The sequence below is a fragment of the Eulemur rufifrons genome, chromosome 16 (assembly GCF_041146395.1).
Source record: "Eulemur rufifrons isolate Redbay chromosome 16, OSU_ERuf_1, whole genome shotgun sequence".
NCBI lineage: Eukaryota > Metazoa > Chordata > Mammalia > Primates > Lemuridae > Eulemur > Eulemur rufifrons.
Window position 1 is genome coordinate 44,494,010 of NC_090998.1, and position 16,258 is coordinate 44,510,267.

Genomic DNA, 16,258 nt, shown 5'->3' on the forward strand with positions numbered 1-16,258 from the left:
TCTTTGTAGAATAGTGAGGAAATCTTGAGTTAATATTCCTAAACTTCCTGACATAAGAATTACTTGGTTGACTCGGATTTGGCTGCTAGGGGTCTGTCTTTAGCTTCATGAAACTTTTGTTCATCAAATGATCTAAACTGTCTACCTAAGTGAGTTGGAAGCAGGCCATCATTCTTAGCCAACCATCACATATGTTTGTGTTTCCCCAATACAGCCTACTACTTGTGGGAACAAAAAGGCCCTGCTCTTTAGTGGCTGTTAAGTCTTAATTATTCTTCTCCATTTTTAAATTTCAGCCCTGTGCTTTCCCCCCAAGCATTTTCTGACAATTCAAACTCAAACTTTTTCTTCGGATTCATATATAGCTATTTATATTTACCATAAACTAGCTAATTGTCCTCTTATGTTTGCCTAAGACAGTCTGGGTTTTCACTTATTGTCTTAGTATAATCATGGCTACCCTAATTGTAACTTACTTTGTTGTAGATTAATTTATATCTCTAGAAAGTTTACACTATAGTCAGAATCTTCCCCTTCATGAAGTAGCTTTTCATCTTCTACAAATGCAGAATTTTCAGAATTTCTACAAAATTTTCATCCACAGCCACCCTCTCTAACTCTGTATTAAGCCTTTATGTGGAGATGCAACCCATGTGAACTCACAGAGGACAGACAAGTCCCAACGTTTTCAGGAAGAGTGCAGTTCAGAAGGGGCTGATTAGATGCAGGAGAATCAAGATCTGCTATTTGTTAACATCTGGGAAAGAAAAGTGGAAATGAGGAACTTTAAAGTTGTATTCTCTGAAGACAAGAAGGTCCTAACAGCCTAGTTTAACTTCTTACAACAGGTGTGAAGTTTGAGACTTTAAGTGGGGAATCTGCGGCACTAAATCTTTTCAACTAAACAAGGTCTTAAGAGTAGACTATTAACTTACTAGAGCATTCAGTTTTTTGGTGGGAAGAGAGCAAGCACTCAATGAGTTCATCCAACAAGAAGCCATAACTTTATTAATAATAGAAACAGTACAAATTTCAAACCAAGCTGCAGTTACTCTTTTGAAACACCAAAAAAAGTCCTTGTTTTCAGATGGTTACATTGTTAATTCCTGTAAGAGAAAAAAAAAAAAAAATTAGAGGTAGTTACAGGCAAATTTGGAGAATTCCAGTCACTAATAAAACCTAAGGCAACTCAGAATGGGCTTTGGAACAAAGCTTCCTAATTGGCTGGTGTTAAGCAGAGGAAAAAAAGTCACTCATAATTAGTCAGGGCAGAGGGAATTAAAAAATAAAGGGTTGGACACTTACCATAATAGCATTTACAATATCATTACTGTTGTTCTTCAGGGCTCGGACTGCCTTTGCTCTCGACACATTTGCTTGTGACATGACCAATTCTATGTCTTTAACTTCCACACCTGTTTCATCAACCTGGAAGTGAGAGAAAAAAACGTAATAAATAAATTAAAAAACTTTAGCAGTTCTTTGGAACCGGAGTCTCTTGAATCTAGTTCTTTTTTTTTTTTTTTTTTTGAGACAGAGTCTTGCTCTGTTGCCCAGGCTAGAGTGCTGTGGCGTCAGCCTAGCTCACAGCAACCTCAAACTCCTGGGCTTAAGCAATCCTTCTGCCTCAGCCTCCCGAGTAGCTGGGACTACAGGCATGCGCCACCATGCCCAGCCAATTTTTTTTTTCTATATGTATTTTTAGCTGTCCAAATCATTTCTTTATATTTTTAGTAGAGATGGGGTCTCGCTCTTGCTCAGGCTGGTCTAGTTCTTAATTTAACTCAAAAACCACATAATTCAATGGGGTTAGAGAACCTAGAACAATATAAAATTCACCAAACATACTGCTAGAGAGAAAATGAAAAGTATAGATTCCTACACTGCTTGCCAGAACAGTTTTGAAATGGTTTGAGACCTTGCGTTGCTCCATCTAGAGCAAGGTTATAGAAATTTTAGAAAACTGGTCGAGTGTAGAGGCTCACACCTATAATCCTAATCCTAACACTTTGCGAGGCTCAGGTGGGAAGGATTACTTGAGGCCAGGAGTGGAGACCAGCCTGAGCCACATACCAATACTCCATCTCTACAAAAAACAGAAAAATTAGCTGAGAGTGGTGGTGCACACCTGTAGTCCCAGCTACTTGGCAGGCTGATGGAGGATGGCTTAAGTCCAGGCATCTGAGGTTGCAGTGAGCTATGATGATGCCACTGCACTCTACCCAGGGTGACAGTGAGACCCCATCTCAAAAGAGAGAAAAATTCTGGACAATTAAAAAAAATTTTTTTGATATACCTCTTCCTCTTCACTCTCCTCTTGTACAGTTGGAGTCTGTGTGTTTTCTTGAATGTTTGAAACAGCTTCACCTTGAACTTTGAATTTTTCAGCAGCCGCTAGCTGTGCCTGCTGAGATAAATCTTCGATCTACAGGGCAGAGAACAGATTCACATGAGACTACAGTATAGAAAAATAAATCATATACATCTTTTCAAAACTCTCACTCTAAACCTACTTCAGGTAACTTATATATAACTTTAAACTGCTTGCCCTTATTCAGACTATGTAACACAGTAGAAAGAGAAGTAGCCTAGGTCTAGAGTAGTGGTTCTCAATTGGGGGGGGGGGTAATTAGGTCTCCCAGGGCACATGTGGCAATGTCTAGAGATTTATTTTTTTGGTTATCACAAATAGATACAATGCTGCTAAAACAGCCATAATGCACAGGATAGCCCTTCCATAAAAAGAATTATCTGACCCAACATGTCAGTAGTTCTGAGGTTGACAAACACTGGTCTAGAGCAACTTCCAAGAAAACCTGACTTACCTTGGCTTCCCCAAAAACTATGTAGGTATCTGAAGCTGGGCTCTTGTAGACATCTGGTTTTGTGATGACAAAGAGGATATTCTTAGATTTCCGGATAGTGACTCTAGTAACTCCTGTAACCTGTCGAAGACCCAGTTTGGACATAGCCTAAAGAATAGAAAAGATCAGATTTTCAACTTCTTTAGAAGCAGCTTCAAGAAGCAAGGAGGAACATTCAAAGCAAAGCCTTTTTCAAGGCCAGGAATAGTTCACACAAGAATAGAGAACCAGTTTTTAGGACTCCTGAGTTTTCTGCCATAGCAACTTCTACTTTAACTAAACAGGATTCTATTGCCACTAGAGTTCCACTACAGGAGTTCTACTCTCTGAAGTCGCTTCACAGAACCTTTAATCCTTGTTTATAACTTAAAAATCTTACCTTCCGTGCCTTCTTTTCACTCCGACTCTGTTTTGCTTTACTGACTGGTTCTTCATCGATTTCAGCTGCTGCTGCCAGCTAACAAGATAAAAACAGCTATGTGTTACCTGGAACTTCGGATCTGGATATCACAATCTCCATGTGGTTTTCCCTTTATGAAGGGCCACAGTTTTAAATAGAAAAGTCAGCTCTGATCGACCTTGCTTCCTTGACCCAAGTACCAGTTAATAAGAGAATACCCACCTGTGCTTGTTGTGTGGTTGCTTGTGTGGAATCTTGTTCCTCGAGCTCTGGTACTGATTCATCACTGTCAGATTCTGTTCCAGACCCTAAGATGACAAACATTTACTATTTTATAAGATTATAAGGAAGGGGTACCTCACCATGGCTTTCCTGGACTAGAAGTCAATACCTTATGCTAGACCTAACAAAGTTAATGTAAACCAACTGGCTTGTCTGGAGCCAGCTTAACAGCCCCAACCTTAGTCACCAACTAGTGTGTATACATTTATTAAAAACCCAGCCCCAGAAATGAGTGGTAATCACTAGATAGATATAGCTGAGCAATTTATGTAACTGCTTTTTTTCCCCTCAAGGTCTTCATTTCTTGGCAAAGGCAAACACCAATGACTCATGTTAACTCTAAATTTTACCCAATAGCCCAACCATACCAGAAAAGTTCTGCCATAAGGTGTTTCTAGTAAGTGAAAAACATAAGGAATCACATTGTGGAGGCAGAATAGGCATGGCATTTCCCCCAATCCCTTAAACTGGGTTAGAGGAGGCCAAAAGCAGCTTTGTACACCCACTGAGGCTTATTTTCAAACCACTCACCCCAGCAATCTGATCTAATCGATATAGCTAGAAGATTCTCGATGTTGACCCATAGCTCTCTAATAGTCACTTTTTCTACTGGATACTGTCCTGTGACTCCTCCCATTTCTTCCAAACATAATTCACATATTTTAAGTTTCCCTCAATCAAAAGGCCAAGCATCAATAAAGAGAAAAAAGCAGCGTATACCAGCACCATTCTTCGGCTAGGAAAAACAGGTCTCTACATTTTTAAGAAAAGGGAGTCCCTGGGCAACTGGTCATTACTACAAAGTCAAAAAGAAAGACAAACAGCTCCAGATTCCCCAATATTTTAGCAAATCCCAGGCCCAGGGACAAGGTTAGTGATGTGGTAGGGATTAGAGCAAATTAAAGGTATGGCAAGTCTTGGTTTTCAATGTCAGATCAGTTAGGTAAAAAAGATGGCAGACCCAGGGTTTAGTCTGGGCCACATTACACAGAATGATACATAAGGTACTATCTGAGGTGATGAAAACCAAGATTCAGTTTCATATTCCTAGAGCTTTTGCATGTAAAATTATCATTCTATGTTCTATGTCCAAACACAAGCAGGTACACTGGAGAAAGAGGCGCATCCTAGGGTTAGTACTGGTGGGTAGCCCCCAAGAGGGGTGTGGGTAACACACCATGCACACAGCAAACCAAGGCAAATACCCTTGTTGTTCTTCAGAACAGGCTGCTTGGCAGAGGGGGTTGGGGCAGGGATTCCAGCAGGTTTGGGGGTGGGCATGTTGACGAGGACCGACTGGAAAGGCACTCCCCCAGAGACTGGTTCCGGGGGAATCAGAGGCGGCAGCTCATCCTCATCAGCAGGGGCTAGGGGCTTAGAGGGTGATTCCAGCACTAGCCCAGGTGAGGACGGCAGAAATTGCTGTTTAGGAAGCAGAGGGGGAACTGGGGTGGGAGTAAGAGGCAGAGAGACTGGTGGGGTGGATGCTGGAGAGACAGATGCTGATACACCTTTAGGAAGGACCTTTTCAGAGGCAGCTGCTGCCAGAGGGGTAGGTGCCTTAGACTCAGGAGGAGCCAAGGGGCTCTTTGGGGAATGAAGAGAATCTTTGCCTTTCTCAGGAGAAACAGGGAGAGCTTTTGCAGGCTTTGAAGAGCCATTCTGAGCAGGGACTGTGAGTAGAGGTGCTGGAGCCACTGTGGAAAGGGGTCCTTTAGTACCATTCTTAGCAGAGGGATCTGGGAACACAGGAGGTGAAGTAGCAGAACTCTTCTTGGCCTGTGTACCTTTCTGAGTGGGAGCTGGGGCAACAAGTGCTTCTTTGACAGCTGTGGGTCCCTTCTTTGCTGGAAGCCCTTTAGGTGCTTGAGGGGCAACAGACTCCATGGTACATGTCACTGAAACTGGGGAGATAGGAGAGTCTTTGGGGGAGGAAGAAGTCACAGGTGGGGAAGTAGGGGCCCCTTTGAGGACTGGAGTTGATGGAGTCTTTTGCAGGGATAGAGGAGCCATAGCTGGAGTAGTGGCCTCTTTGGGGGATGTGGAAACTGGGGTCCCTTTGGGTGAGGGAGAAGTCATGTCTGAGGGAATGGGGGCCTCTTTAGTGGATAGGGCCTCTTTGTGAGAGAGAGGAGTAAGGGCTAGGGGACTGGGGGCCTCTTTGGATGAAGTCTCTTTGGGGTAGGGAGTCAGGACTGGGAGAGTGGAGGCCCCTTTGGGGGCTGGAGTTGCTGGGCCCTCTTTGGAGGAGGGAGGAGTCACTGCTGGGGGTGTGGTATCTCCTTTGGATGGGGTAGCTGAGCCTCCTTTGGGAGCTGGGGCTTTTTTGGGGGAAGGAGTCACTGCTGGGGGAGTGGGATCTCCTTTGGAGGATGGAGTTGCTGGGGCCTTTTTGGGGGAGGGAGGAGTCATTGCTGGGGGAGCAGGATCTCCTTTGGAGGATGGGGTAGCTGGGCCTCTTCTGGGAGCTGGGGTTGCTGGGGCTTTTTTGGGAGAGGGAGGAGTCACTTCTAGGGGAATGGGATCCCCTTTGGAAGATGGGGTAGCTGGGCCTCCTTTGGATGCTGGGGCCTTTTTGGGCGAGGGTATAGTCACTCCTGGGGCAGTCATATGTCCTTTGGAGGATGGGGTTGCTGGGGACTTTTTGGGAGCAGGAGGAGTCACTGCTGGTGGAGTGGGATCTGCTTTGGAGGATGGGGTTGCTGGGGCCTCTTTGGGGGCAGGAGGTGTCACTGCTGGGGGAGTGGGATCCCCTTTGGAGGATGGGGTAGCTGGGCCTCCTTTGGAGGATGGGGCCTTTTTAGGGGAGGGTGTAGTCACTGCTGGGGGAGTGGGATCCCCTTTGGAGGATGGGGTTGCTGGGGTCTCTTTGGGGGCAGGAGGAGTCACTGCTGGGGGAGTGGGATCCCCGTTGGAGGATGAGCTAGCTAGGCCTCCTTTGGGAGCTGGGGTCTTTTTCGGGGAGGGAAGAGTCACTCCTGGGGGAGTGGGATCCCCTTTGGAGGATGGGGTAGCTGGGCCTCCTTTGGGAGCTGGGGTTGCTGGGGCCTCTTTGGGGGAGGGAGGAGTCACTGTTGGGGGAGTGGGATCCCCTTTGGAGGATGAGCTAGCTGGGCCTCCTTTCGGAACTGGGGCCTTTTTGGGGGAGGGAGGAGTCATTGCTGGGGGAGTGGGATCCTCTTTGGAAGATGGGGTAGCTGGGCCTCCTTTGGAGGGTGGGGCCTTTTTAGGGGAGGGTGTAGTCACTGCTGGGGGAGTAGGATCCCCTTTGGAGGATGAGCTAGCTGGGCCTCCTTTGGGAGCTGGGGTCTTTTTGGGGGAGGGAAGAGTCACTCCTGGGGGAGTGGGATCCCCTTTGGGGGAGGGAGGAGTCACTGTTGGGACAGTGGGATCCCCTTTGGAGGATGAGCTAGCTGGGCCTCCTTTGGGAGCTGGGGTCTTTTTGGGGGAGGGAGCAGTCACTGCTTGGGGAGTGGGATCCCCTTTGGAGGATGAGCTAGCTGGGCCTCCTTTGGGAGCTGGGGTCTTTTTGGGGGAGGGAGCAGTCACTGCTCGGGGAATGGGATCCCCTTTGGAGGATGGGGTAGCTGGGCCTCCTTTGGGTACTGGGGTCTCTTTGGAGGCGGGAAGAGTCACTGTTGGGGGAGTGGGATCACCTTTGGAGGATGGGGTAGCTGGGCCTCCTTTGGGAACTGGGGCCTCTTTGGGAGAGGGAGGAGTCACTGCTGGGGGAGTGGGATCCCCTTTGGAAGATGGGGTAGCTGGGGCCTCTTTGGGGGAGAGAGGAGTCACTTCTGGGGGAGTGGGATCACCTTTGGAGGATGGGTTAGCTGGGCCTCCTTTGGGAGCTGGAGTTGTTGGGGCCTTTTTGGGGGAGGGAGGAGTCACTGTTGGGGGAGTGGGATCCCCTTTAGAGGATGGGGGAGCTGAGGTTGCTTCAGCTTTTTTGAGGGAGGGAAGAATCACTGCTGGAGGAGTGGGAGTCCCTTTAGGGGGAGGAGTCACTGCTGGGGGAATGGGGGCTCCTAGAGTCTCTGTAGGGGAGGGTGTAGTTACAGCTTGAGAAGTAGGTACCCCTTTGGGGGCTGGGGCCCTTTTAGAGGATGGGGTAGGTGGGCCCTCTTTGGGGGAGAGAGGCATCATAACTGAGGGAATGGGAATCTCTGTGGAGGATAGGGTTATGCCTTTGGGAGAGGAAGGAGGTACCCCTTTGGGGGATGGAGGAATGGGAGAATTTTTCTTGGCTGGTGAGCCTTTAGGGGCTTGAAAAAGACTGGCCACTGGAAGAAAGGAAGCTTCAACTGGACCAACAGGGGATGAGAGATTTCTAATAGAACCATCAGGTAAAGCAGAACCCTGCTTGGCTGGAGGTCTTTTAGTCTGAGACACACTAATCTCTAAAGGAGATGGGGAATCAGCTAGGTAAGTCAGGGTTCCTTTGGAAGATGCAATAACAGAAGCACCAGAGTCCTCAGTTGGGCATCCTTCAGGAGAGGAAGTGACAGATGCCAATGCTGAGCTATGAAAAATACCATCAACTTTCTTTGTACCTGAAAGAGTCCCAGCTGGGAGAACAGAAGGAGAAGGAATAGACTTGGGAATTTCAGGGGCCAGTGCCAAAGTAGCTGGAGTCACAGGGCAACTTTCAGAGGCTGTAGGAACCACAGACAAGGTAGTAAGAGTGGAAGTACCATTCTTAGCTGGGTGGTTTTTAGGAGCTAACGAGACAGTTCCTTCCAGGCTGGCTGTAGTTGTAGGTGTGGAGGTATCTTTGGCAGTTGTAGGAGCCACCTCACCAGGGTCAGCACTTTCCAAAGGAAAGGCAGTCGTTGTGGTAGTGAGAGAACTTTTGAGAAGCAGACTATCTGGGTCTGGGATTGCATAAGGATCTGTACTGATTATAGAGATTGGGGAGTTAACACCTTGGGGAGGCTGAGTAGCACTGGCCAGCTTACCTACGGGGAGGGGCCCTGCAAGGCTTTTCTTTGCTAGGGTAGCTTCAAGAGAAAGAGACATTTCCAGAGGTGATGATGAACTTTGGGGAGAGGGGAAATTTTTAGGGGCTGCCAGGGTCAATGGTGGCAGACTAGGGTCTTTCTTGGTAGGGAGTCCCGCCTGGGCTGGAAAAATAGAAGCTCCTACAGGAGAGCCAGGTACAGTTTGGAGATCTTTTTGTGTTGGGAATTTTACCAATACTGAAGTAGGGAGATTTTTGAGGTCTTCAGGGTCTGGTAGAGGAGGAGAAACTGGTATCCCCAGAGTAGCTGCTACTTGAGTAGGAAGCTCTTTGGGCGTCACTGGTGCCGTAACCAGGGCAGTAGGGGAAGTTGGTTTTTTACTACCACTGAGACCTGATGAAATTGGAGGAGAGACATAAGTAGCTACCTCAAAGGGAATAGATACTGCAGAAATTGTAGAGGGGTTCGTCACTGCAACTGGGGTGGTTCCAACAGAAGAAACAGGAGTTTCTTTCAAGCCTGGACTTTCGGGAGAAACAGGAATCTGGGCCACCAAAGGCTGAGTCGTAGCATTAGAAGAGCCTTTGAGAGAGGCTGTAGGAGATAATGCAGAAGTGGCAGCTACATCTGGGGAACCTGAAGGGTTATAGGAGGTCATGCTAGTGATGGTAGAGGGGCCTTTGTCAACAGCCAGAGGAAAAGCTGGAGCCACCAATGGAAGAGCAGCCACAGCAGCAGGAACTACCTCATTTCTGGAAGGAAGGGGAGGAATTACAGATCTCTGAGAAGGATAAGAGGCCCCCATGTTAGAATGATCTACAGAAATGGTATTTACTATAGGATCTGACAGAGCATTAGGATCTGTCTGACTTAAAGGTTGGACAGGGGAACCAAAAGAACTCTGCTGTAAAGAGCCCAAAGAAGTGGGAAAAACTGGGGGGATGTTGAGAGCCACAGTCTTTTGAGAAGATGTCACCACAGGCATAGACTGGGCTGAAACAGATAAGGCAGCAGGTGGACTAACAGGTCCCTTTAGGTTGAAGCTTCCTGGGTTTTGTAGAGAAGTAGGAGCTGAGGAAATGGGGATACCTTTGACCTCAGGGGAAGTGATGGCTAGGGAAGTGGTAGGTGGCGGTGTCTGAGGACAGAAGGCTACTCCAGATTGTACAGAGGCCAAGGGATTTATGAGGTGGGAAGGAACAGCACTGATTCTACCTGGAGGACGTGGGATACCTTCTGGATTAGGGACTACCTGAGAGGGAACTTGAATAGAAGTCTGTTCTGAGAGAACAGTGGGAGCTGACACAGATATCACTGACCCTGACTCAGCTACAGCTGAAGGAGGTGGAGTAAGCGGGTTAGGTGGAAAAGCAGAACTCTTTTGAACTGAGTGGGGAGCCAAGGCAACCAGAGCCAAGGGAGCTGAAGAGGAATGGGCCCCTTTCAGAGTTGGAGCTATCATGGGAGAGGCCAGAGCTAAGGCAGCTGGGGAGATGGGAGGCCCTATTAGGTTTGGTAGGAAAATTGGGGTGTCAGAGGCATTTCCCAAAGGCAGGGCTGATCCAGGGGATGACTGGGGAAAAGGAATTTCAAAATGGGTTGAGGCAACAGTAGAAGGGGAAGGGAATGGGGAAGGTTGGTTAGCAGTTGCCAGAGGGCATTGTTGGGGGGCTAGGGAGCAAGGAGAGGGAAGGGTAGGTAGAGGCTGCCCTAAGGCAGCAGTGACATTCAAGGCTGAAGACATGGGGAGCATAGCTGGAGGAGAAAAGCAAAAAAGAAGATAAAGAAGGGAAGGGAAAAAAGAAATTGAGTTATATGGCCCAACTTGGTACACATGCCTCACAGGAAACACTGGAGTTTTAAATCTGAGAATAAAGTCACCACACAGGATTAGACAAAGGTGACAGGCAATACCAACCTTCCCCAAACATTTTTCAGTGGTCAAGTGAAAAGACATCCCTCTCCTAATCTCCCACGCTCCCCAAGTTATACCAAAACAAACCAACTATTTTAGGATAGGCAGAACAGTATAAGAGCGGCCTATCTCTAAATGGGGAACACAGGCTCTAGAGTGGGTTGGACACAATATGCTTCCTACCCTTTCCCAGTTGTGCCCTACCTTTGCCTCCCAAAATGGACCCCATTCCTGAGTCTTTCTCACAGCCAATACAATTACCACTAGAACAGCTGGGCCACCCCACCCACCCACAGATCATGGACTAACTGAAACAGATACTGAAAACTGGAACAAGGAAGGTAGTGAGCAGTGATAAGGATGGGGAATCAGAGCTGAATGAGAAAAAACAAGCTTTAAACTCTCAGGCTTCCACCACATTAGGAAAAACCTGACTCTCACAATAAAGTTTTAGGAAGGGGGTACCTGGCACAATTCAGTTTTTCCTAAAGTTGAAACTCTTCAGAATTTAATACTAAGTATTAAGTACTAAGTCACTTAGCCTCCTTATACCTCACCAAAGTTTATTCAACAAAACAAAACAAAACCACAAAAAGGTCAGACCCAATAGTCTCTACAGACCTTCCTAGGTAATGTTAGCTCTTCAGACATTAACCCAAGATGAATTAGACCTCCAGGGAGAGAGCTTAGTCACAAGGGTAGAGACTGAATCATGAAACTGTAACCCAACTTGTTAAACCAGACTGTGGTTCTATTTTGGAAGCAGAGAATTGGAGTAGAGACAGTAAGAATACATTGGATTCCCAACTCCCTAATCTGGATAAGTATTTCATTCTGTCAAAACAGACCAAATACTTGGCACTATAGTAAAAGGTTTTCTGAATGATGAAAAAAATACCACGTCTCTCATTCAAGAGATAACACAGGATTAGATCAACAAATGCTCAATGCCTGCAAGGTAGTGTTTCAAGGGGAAAAAAAAAGCAGCCTATAGAATCCAAATTTACAATTCACTCAATAATAATTCTGAAGTTTTTATAGTATTCTGCTATAGAAAAGACAAGTGGTTCAACCAGTTTTTCCTGGAGAGTTGGTAGGTCAAAGTCTCACGATTACAGGGCAAGTACTTTCAAACATATTAGTCAGAATTTAAAACATGGAATACGTTTTCTTCTGACTGGACCGTCAAGATGGGATAAGACTCAAATTACTTGATTTGGCACCATAACCAAGCTAGCTTGTACATTCGTTCAAACAGACCATTTAATTACAGACAAAATCCCAAGTATTTATCACAGGTACTCCCTTAATATATAAATTATATGCTATACAAACTCAGACTATTTAGGAATACATTTAACAACATTAAGGATTGCTTGATAAGTCAAGGGCATTAGTTTTGAGGCTTGAATCAAATTTTTCCAAATTCATTTAAATTCCAGGCTCCATATTTGCAAAATTGTTCAATGACACGACCTCTAAAATCCTGTTTAGCACTGAAATTACAGGATCTTTAGAGACCAGTCCCTTTTTCCTTTCCTTAAGCCCCCTGTATTTCAAGGATTTCATTTTGCTCATACCGCAGCTTAGGGAGCCCCCTCCTTTCTCTTTGCTAGCAGCTGTATTAATCCCTTCAGCTGCTAAAATCAGACAGGTGGGAAGGGAGAACCTTAATGCTTTCAAGTATAAACAGTTCTATTTTAACTCCAAAAGGGGACAGAAATTGCTCTTAAGTAACAAGTGTAATTAAAAAAAATTACGATTAAAAAAACGGTGAGGATGGAGATTACAGCCTGATGATTCCCTTCATTTAGCTCTGCATAACTGACTTCAGAAAGACCATTCCTTTGAAACTTTTTTCACTACCTCCTCTTGAGTTTGCTGAGATACGTTTTAATCAGAATTCAAAACTTGCCTTCACGCTACATTCTATTCCCATTAATTTCAATGGGTAAGATCAAAGGAAGGATTTATTTCAATTCTGGGTTCCAGACAATGATGCAGGCACTATTCCAGCATACCAGAAATATCTCAGCACCAACCCCTAAAACAACTTAACTGATGACGGAGGTGGACCTGGGGCCCAGTAGGACACATTTACCACCAGCACACATCTCATCCAGACATGTGATGGAGGCACAATGCCAAGCTCTCCTATCTAAAACCTTGATGCAACTTGCTGGCTGGAACTTCACAAATGCTCAGGTCTCCTTGGCCTGTCTGTGTGTCATCCAGTTCCAATGGTAAAAATCACTGAACCCCTTCCTTACTCAGTTTTCCTACATGAGGTGGGGGTTCCACAGGAGAGCTTCTTTTGAGGTACTAGGCATAACACATAAAACAGGCTAGGGAACTCTTAATGTCCATGAACCTTAAAAATATAATTTTTATCCCATTCCCCCTAAATAAGTCCCGCCAAAATAGTAGTTAATTTTATGGTCTATCCTTCCTGGTAAGCTGCAACCCCATCCTCTTTAAGGAGAGGTAAATCTAAAAGGCAGAGTATATTTCCCCTTCGTCACTTTATCCACCAAATGGCCTTAGGCTCAATATTAATTAAGGCAAAGGGGCTAGGGGAACCTACCTGTCTCAGCCTGAGGCTGTGGCAACTCCTGCTCTGTAGCAGGGACGGTTTCTGTGGCTTCACCGGGCATTTCTGAAGGGAATAAAAAGGAGGCCTGAATTGGCTGGTATGCATTCACTTGCCCAATCCAGAGTTTTAAGTATTCTTAAAAACTCTGCGGAGGGTTGTTGGGAAGAAATAAAGAGGCTGTCTGGGGACAACCCTCCCCAAAGAACCTTGGTATAGGTGGGAAATATGACGTGACCCTCAAATCTCTATCAAGCTAATTATCTCTTACCGAGCCTCTTCACTCGGCAGCGAGCGACTCCCCCAGTGCCCAAGATTCGTTTTCTTCACACTCCAAATCCCACAAGGCCAGCAATAACCACTCCGTTCTCAACTCAAGGAGGATCTCGGTCTGGCTCCCGACCATGGGAGACTTCAAACGCTACCTTAACCCCCCACCCCTCCTAACATTCACATTGCCTGGGCTGGAGCCTCCAGGACTACCGTCTGCCCACTTTTGGGAGCCAGAAGGGGAAAGAGGGTGCCTTCAGTCCCAATACTTGATTGTCACAGTAAGAACGGTGCTGGGGTTCCAAGACTGTGACCCCTTAATCTCCGCATCTCGTATAGCCATTCCCAACAGCAAACGCACCCCGCTTCCTCCCCCAACGCTGTAACTGCTCCTGTCTCTACAGGCCTGGATTCCGGGCCCGGCCCGCAGCCCTTCTGCCCTGCTTTTGCCAAGACACCAATCGCAGACCCCATTTTGTCCGGAGACCTAGGGACGACTGACAACCCTGTGGCCCCATAAGGCCTCCAACTCTCTTTAACTCTCAATCCCCGGGGCGGTTTAGCTCGAAAGAAAGGCGGATGGCTGCGGATAGAAAGCAGAGGCGCAGAAAGAACTTACTGTGCAAGGAACGCGGAACCAAGATGGCGGCAGAAAGAGACCAAGCGAGAGCGTGACCCACGCCTGTTGCAGAAGGAAGTCTGGCGCGGAGGGGGCGGGACTAGGATCCGATTCCGGGTCAAGAGCTGCCAGGAGGCCACTTCCTTTAACGAATGACCAGTCCGGCTGTTCCCCGGGCGGGGGTGGTCACGAGTCTAAATAAGGGTAAGAATTTAGAACAGGACGCTCTGGCCTGGCAGGAACTCTCTGCGCGTAACCACGCAGTCCTCAGATAGCCGACTCCTTCCCTCCGAGCGGGCAACCGTGAGAAAAGCAAGCTCCGCCTCCCGGTGCCGCAAAGTAGCGACAGCAATAATGAAGGCGATTTCTCCATATCCCTTTCTCAAATAATGCAGGAAAATATGAGACATCAAAAAACAGTGACTGCCATAGAGACTGCACTCACACCGTTGGAAGGTGGAAGTGATCTAGGTTAACCCTCAGTTATTTTATTTTCGGAATACATGATTTAAGCCGATGTTAAGATCATGAAACTGTAGATTCCTGTCCCCAGAAAAAAAAGGTCATAGGCATATATACAATTCTTTTGCCTGCTCTTTTGGGCACTAGTTTTATTTTTTATTTTTATTTTTATTTTTATTTTTTTGAGACAGAGTCTCACTCTGTTGCCCGGGCTAGAGTGAGTGCCGTGGCGTCAGTCTAGCTCACAGCAACCTCAAACTCCTGGGCTTAAGCGATCCTACTGCCTCAGCCTCCCGAGTAGCTGGGACTACAGGCATGCACCACCATGCCCGGCTAATTTTTTGTATATATATATTTTAGTTGTCCATATAATTTCTTTCTATTTTTTTAGTAGAGACGGGGTCTCACTCTTGCTCAGGCTGGTCTCGAACTTCTGACCTCGAGCGATCCACCCGCCTCGGCCTCCCAGAGTGCTAGGATTACAGGCGTGAGCCACCACGCCCGGCCTGGGCACTAGTTTTATATCCTGAAACTCATTCATTCTAGGTTTCCAGGACCACACCTTAAGAACCTACGCTTCGAACTGTAGGATTCTTGAAAACAACGTATAATCAGTGCTCGCTTCGGCAGCACATATACTAAAAAAAATTGGAACGATACAGAGATTAGCAATAAAAATTAAAAAAATAAAAAAAGAACGTATAATCAGTAATGTGTTAATGAAAACACTTATTCCCATACCCTCTCTCAGCCCTACAAAAGGACTCAACAAATATGTATTGTGCCTGAATTAACTTAAACCAGTTAACACTATTTGATCTAATGGCTTTAAGACATTATGGCTGCCTTTTAAGAGAAGCAGTGAAAATTTAAAATGCTCTGAAAGCTACTTTAAAATATCAGATTTTTAACATAGTGAAGTGACGATTAGGATTACTGAATTATTCAGATTAAGTGAGATTGTGGAGTTTACCAGGAATGGGAAATTTTGAAATCCTCCTCAGATAGGAGAGGAATTACCGTGGAGTGATTAAGAAGTCAGATTCCTTTGTCTGAATCTGGTCACCTCAGGCAGTTTAATTAACCTATTTTTGCCTCAGTTTCCTCATCTGTAAAATGGGGAAAACAGTAGCTACTTGGTAGGATAGAAACATTAACCTAGGTAATATATGCACACTATGTAAAAAGTGTTTATTGTTCTATTAAAATTGTGGATAGAATTTCTACCTAAGTAAATATGTGATCTGGAAGATTTTCAATGCAGTCCATTTACCTTCAGAAGAACCAGAAATAGCCAATCATCTTGGACAAAACTACTATTGACCATTCCCCTTTCTTCTCCAGCAAGCCCACTGACTTTTTCTCTGTTGTACTAGCCAAGGAAGGATGAATTTTATTTTTCTTTGGGTTTCTTTATAAATTGGCAGATTTGGAGATGGCCATTTGTTTTTACAATTCTACTGCACCAGTGAATTGGCACATCAGGGAAAAAGCAAGTCAGTAGTCTTTGAGCATGTTTTTGCTCTCTTCAAGAACTAAACATTTATTATTATTATTATTATTTTTTTTTTTTTTTGAGACAGAGTCTTGCTCTGTTGCCCGGGCTAGAGTGCGTGCCGTGGCGTCAGCCTAGCTCACAGCAACCTCAAACTGCTGGGCTTAAGTGATCCTCGTACCTCAGCCTCCTGAGTAGCTGGGACTACAGGCATGCGCCACCATGCCCGGCTAATTTTTTCTATATATATTTTTAGTTGTCCATATAATTTCTTTCTATTTTTAGTAGAGACAGGGTCTTGCTCTTGCTCAGGCTGGTCTCGAACTCCTGAGCTCAAAGGATCCTCCTGCCTCGGCCTCCCAGAGTGCTAGGATTACAGGCGTGAGCCACCGCGCCCGGCCCA

At 46.0% G+C, this 16,258-nt stretch overlaps 2 protein-coding genes across 6 annotated transcripts; both read right to left on the bottom strand.

The window, feature by feature from the left end:
* Positions 1-977: 977 nt before the first annotated feature.
* Positions 978-13,984, bottom strand: NACA (nascent polypeptide associated complex subunit alpha). Of its 5 annotated transcripts, none has more exons than XM_069489689.1 (8): positions 13,899-13,984; positions 13,004-13,075; positions 3,487-3,572; positions 3,244-3,321; positions 2,826-2,972; positions 2,297-2,425; positions 1,306-1,428; positions 978-1,106 (listed from the first exon to the last, which is right to left on the bottom strand). In XM_069489689.1, the coding sequence occupies exons 2-8, from the start codon at positions 13,071-13,073 to the stop codon at positions 1,092-1,094; spliced, it is 648 nt and encodes a 215-aa protein (XP_069345790.1). In that variant the 5' UTR covers positions 13,074-13,075; positions 13,899-13,984; the 3' UTR covers positions 978-1,091. The 5 variants fall into 5 exon arrangements, with proteins under 5 accessions (XP_069345790.1, XP_069345792.1, XP_069345788.1 ...); XM_069489691.1 differs by having other exon boundaries at positions 13,004-13,097; positions 13,899-13,981; XM_069489687.1 differs by having other exon boundaries at positions 13,594-13,981.
* Positions 4,162-10,821, bottom strand: LOC138396415 (nascent polypeptide-associated complex subunit alpha, muscle-specific form-like). Its single transcript, XM_069489686.1, has one exon. It carries the CDS (start codon positions 10,459-10,461, stop codon positions 4,630-4,632), a length of 5,832 nt encoding a protein of 1,943 aa, XP_069345787.1. The 5' UTR covers positions 10,462-10,821; the 3' UTR covers positions 4,162-4,629.
* Positions 13,985-16,258: the final 2,274 nt, after the last annotated feature.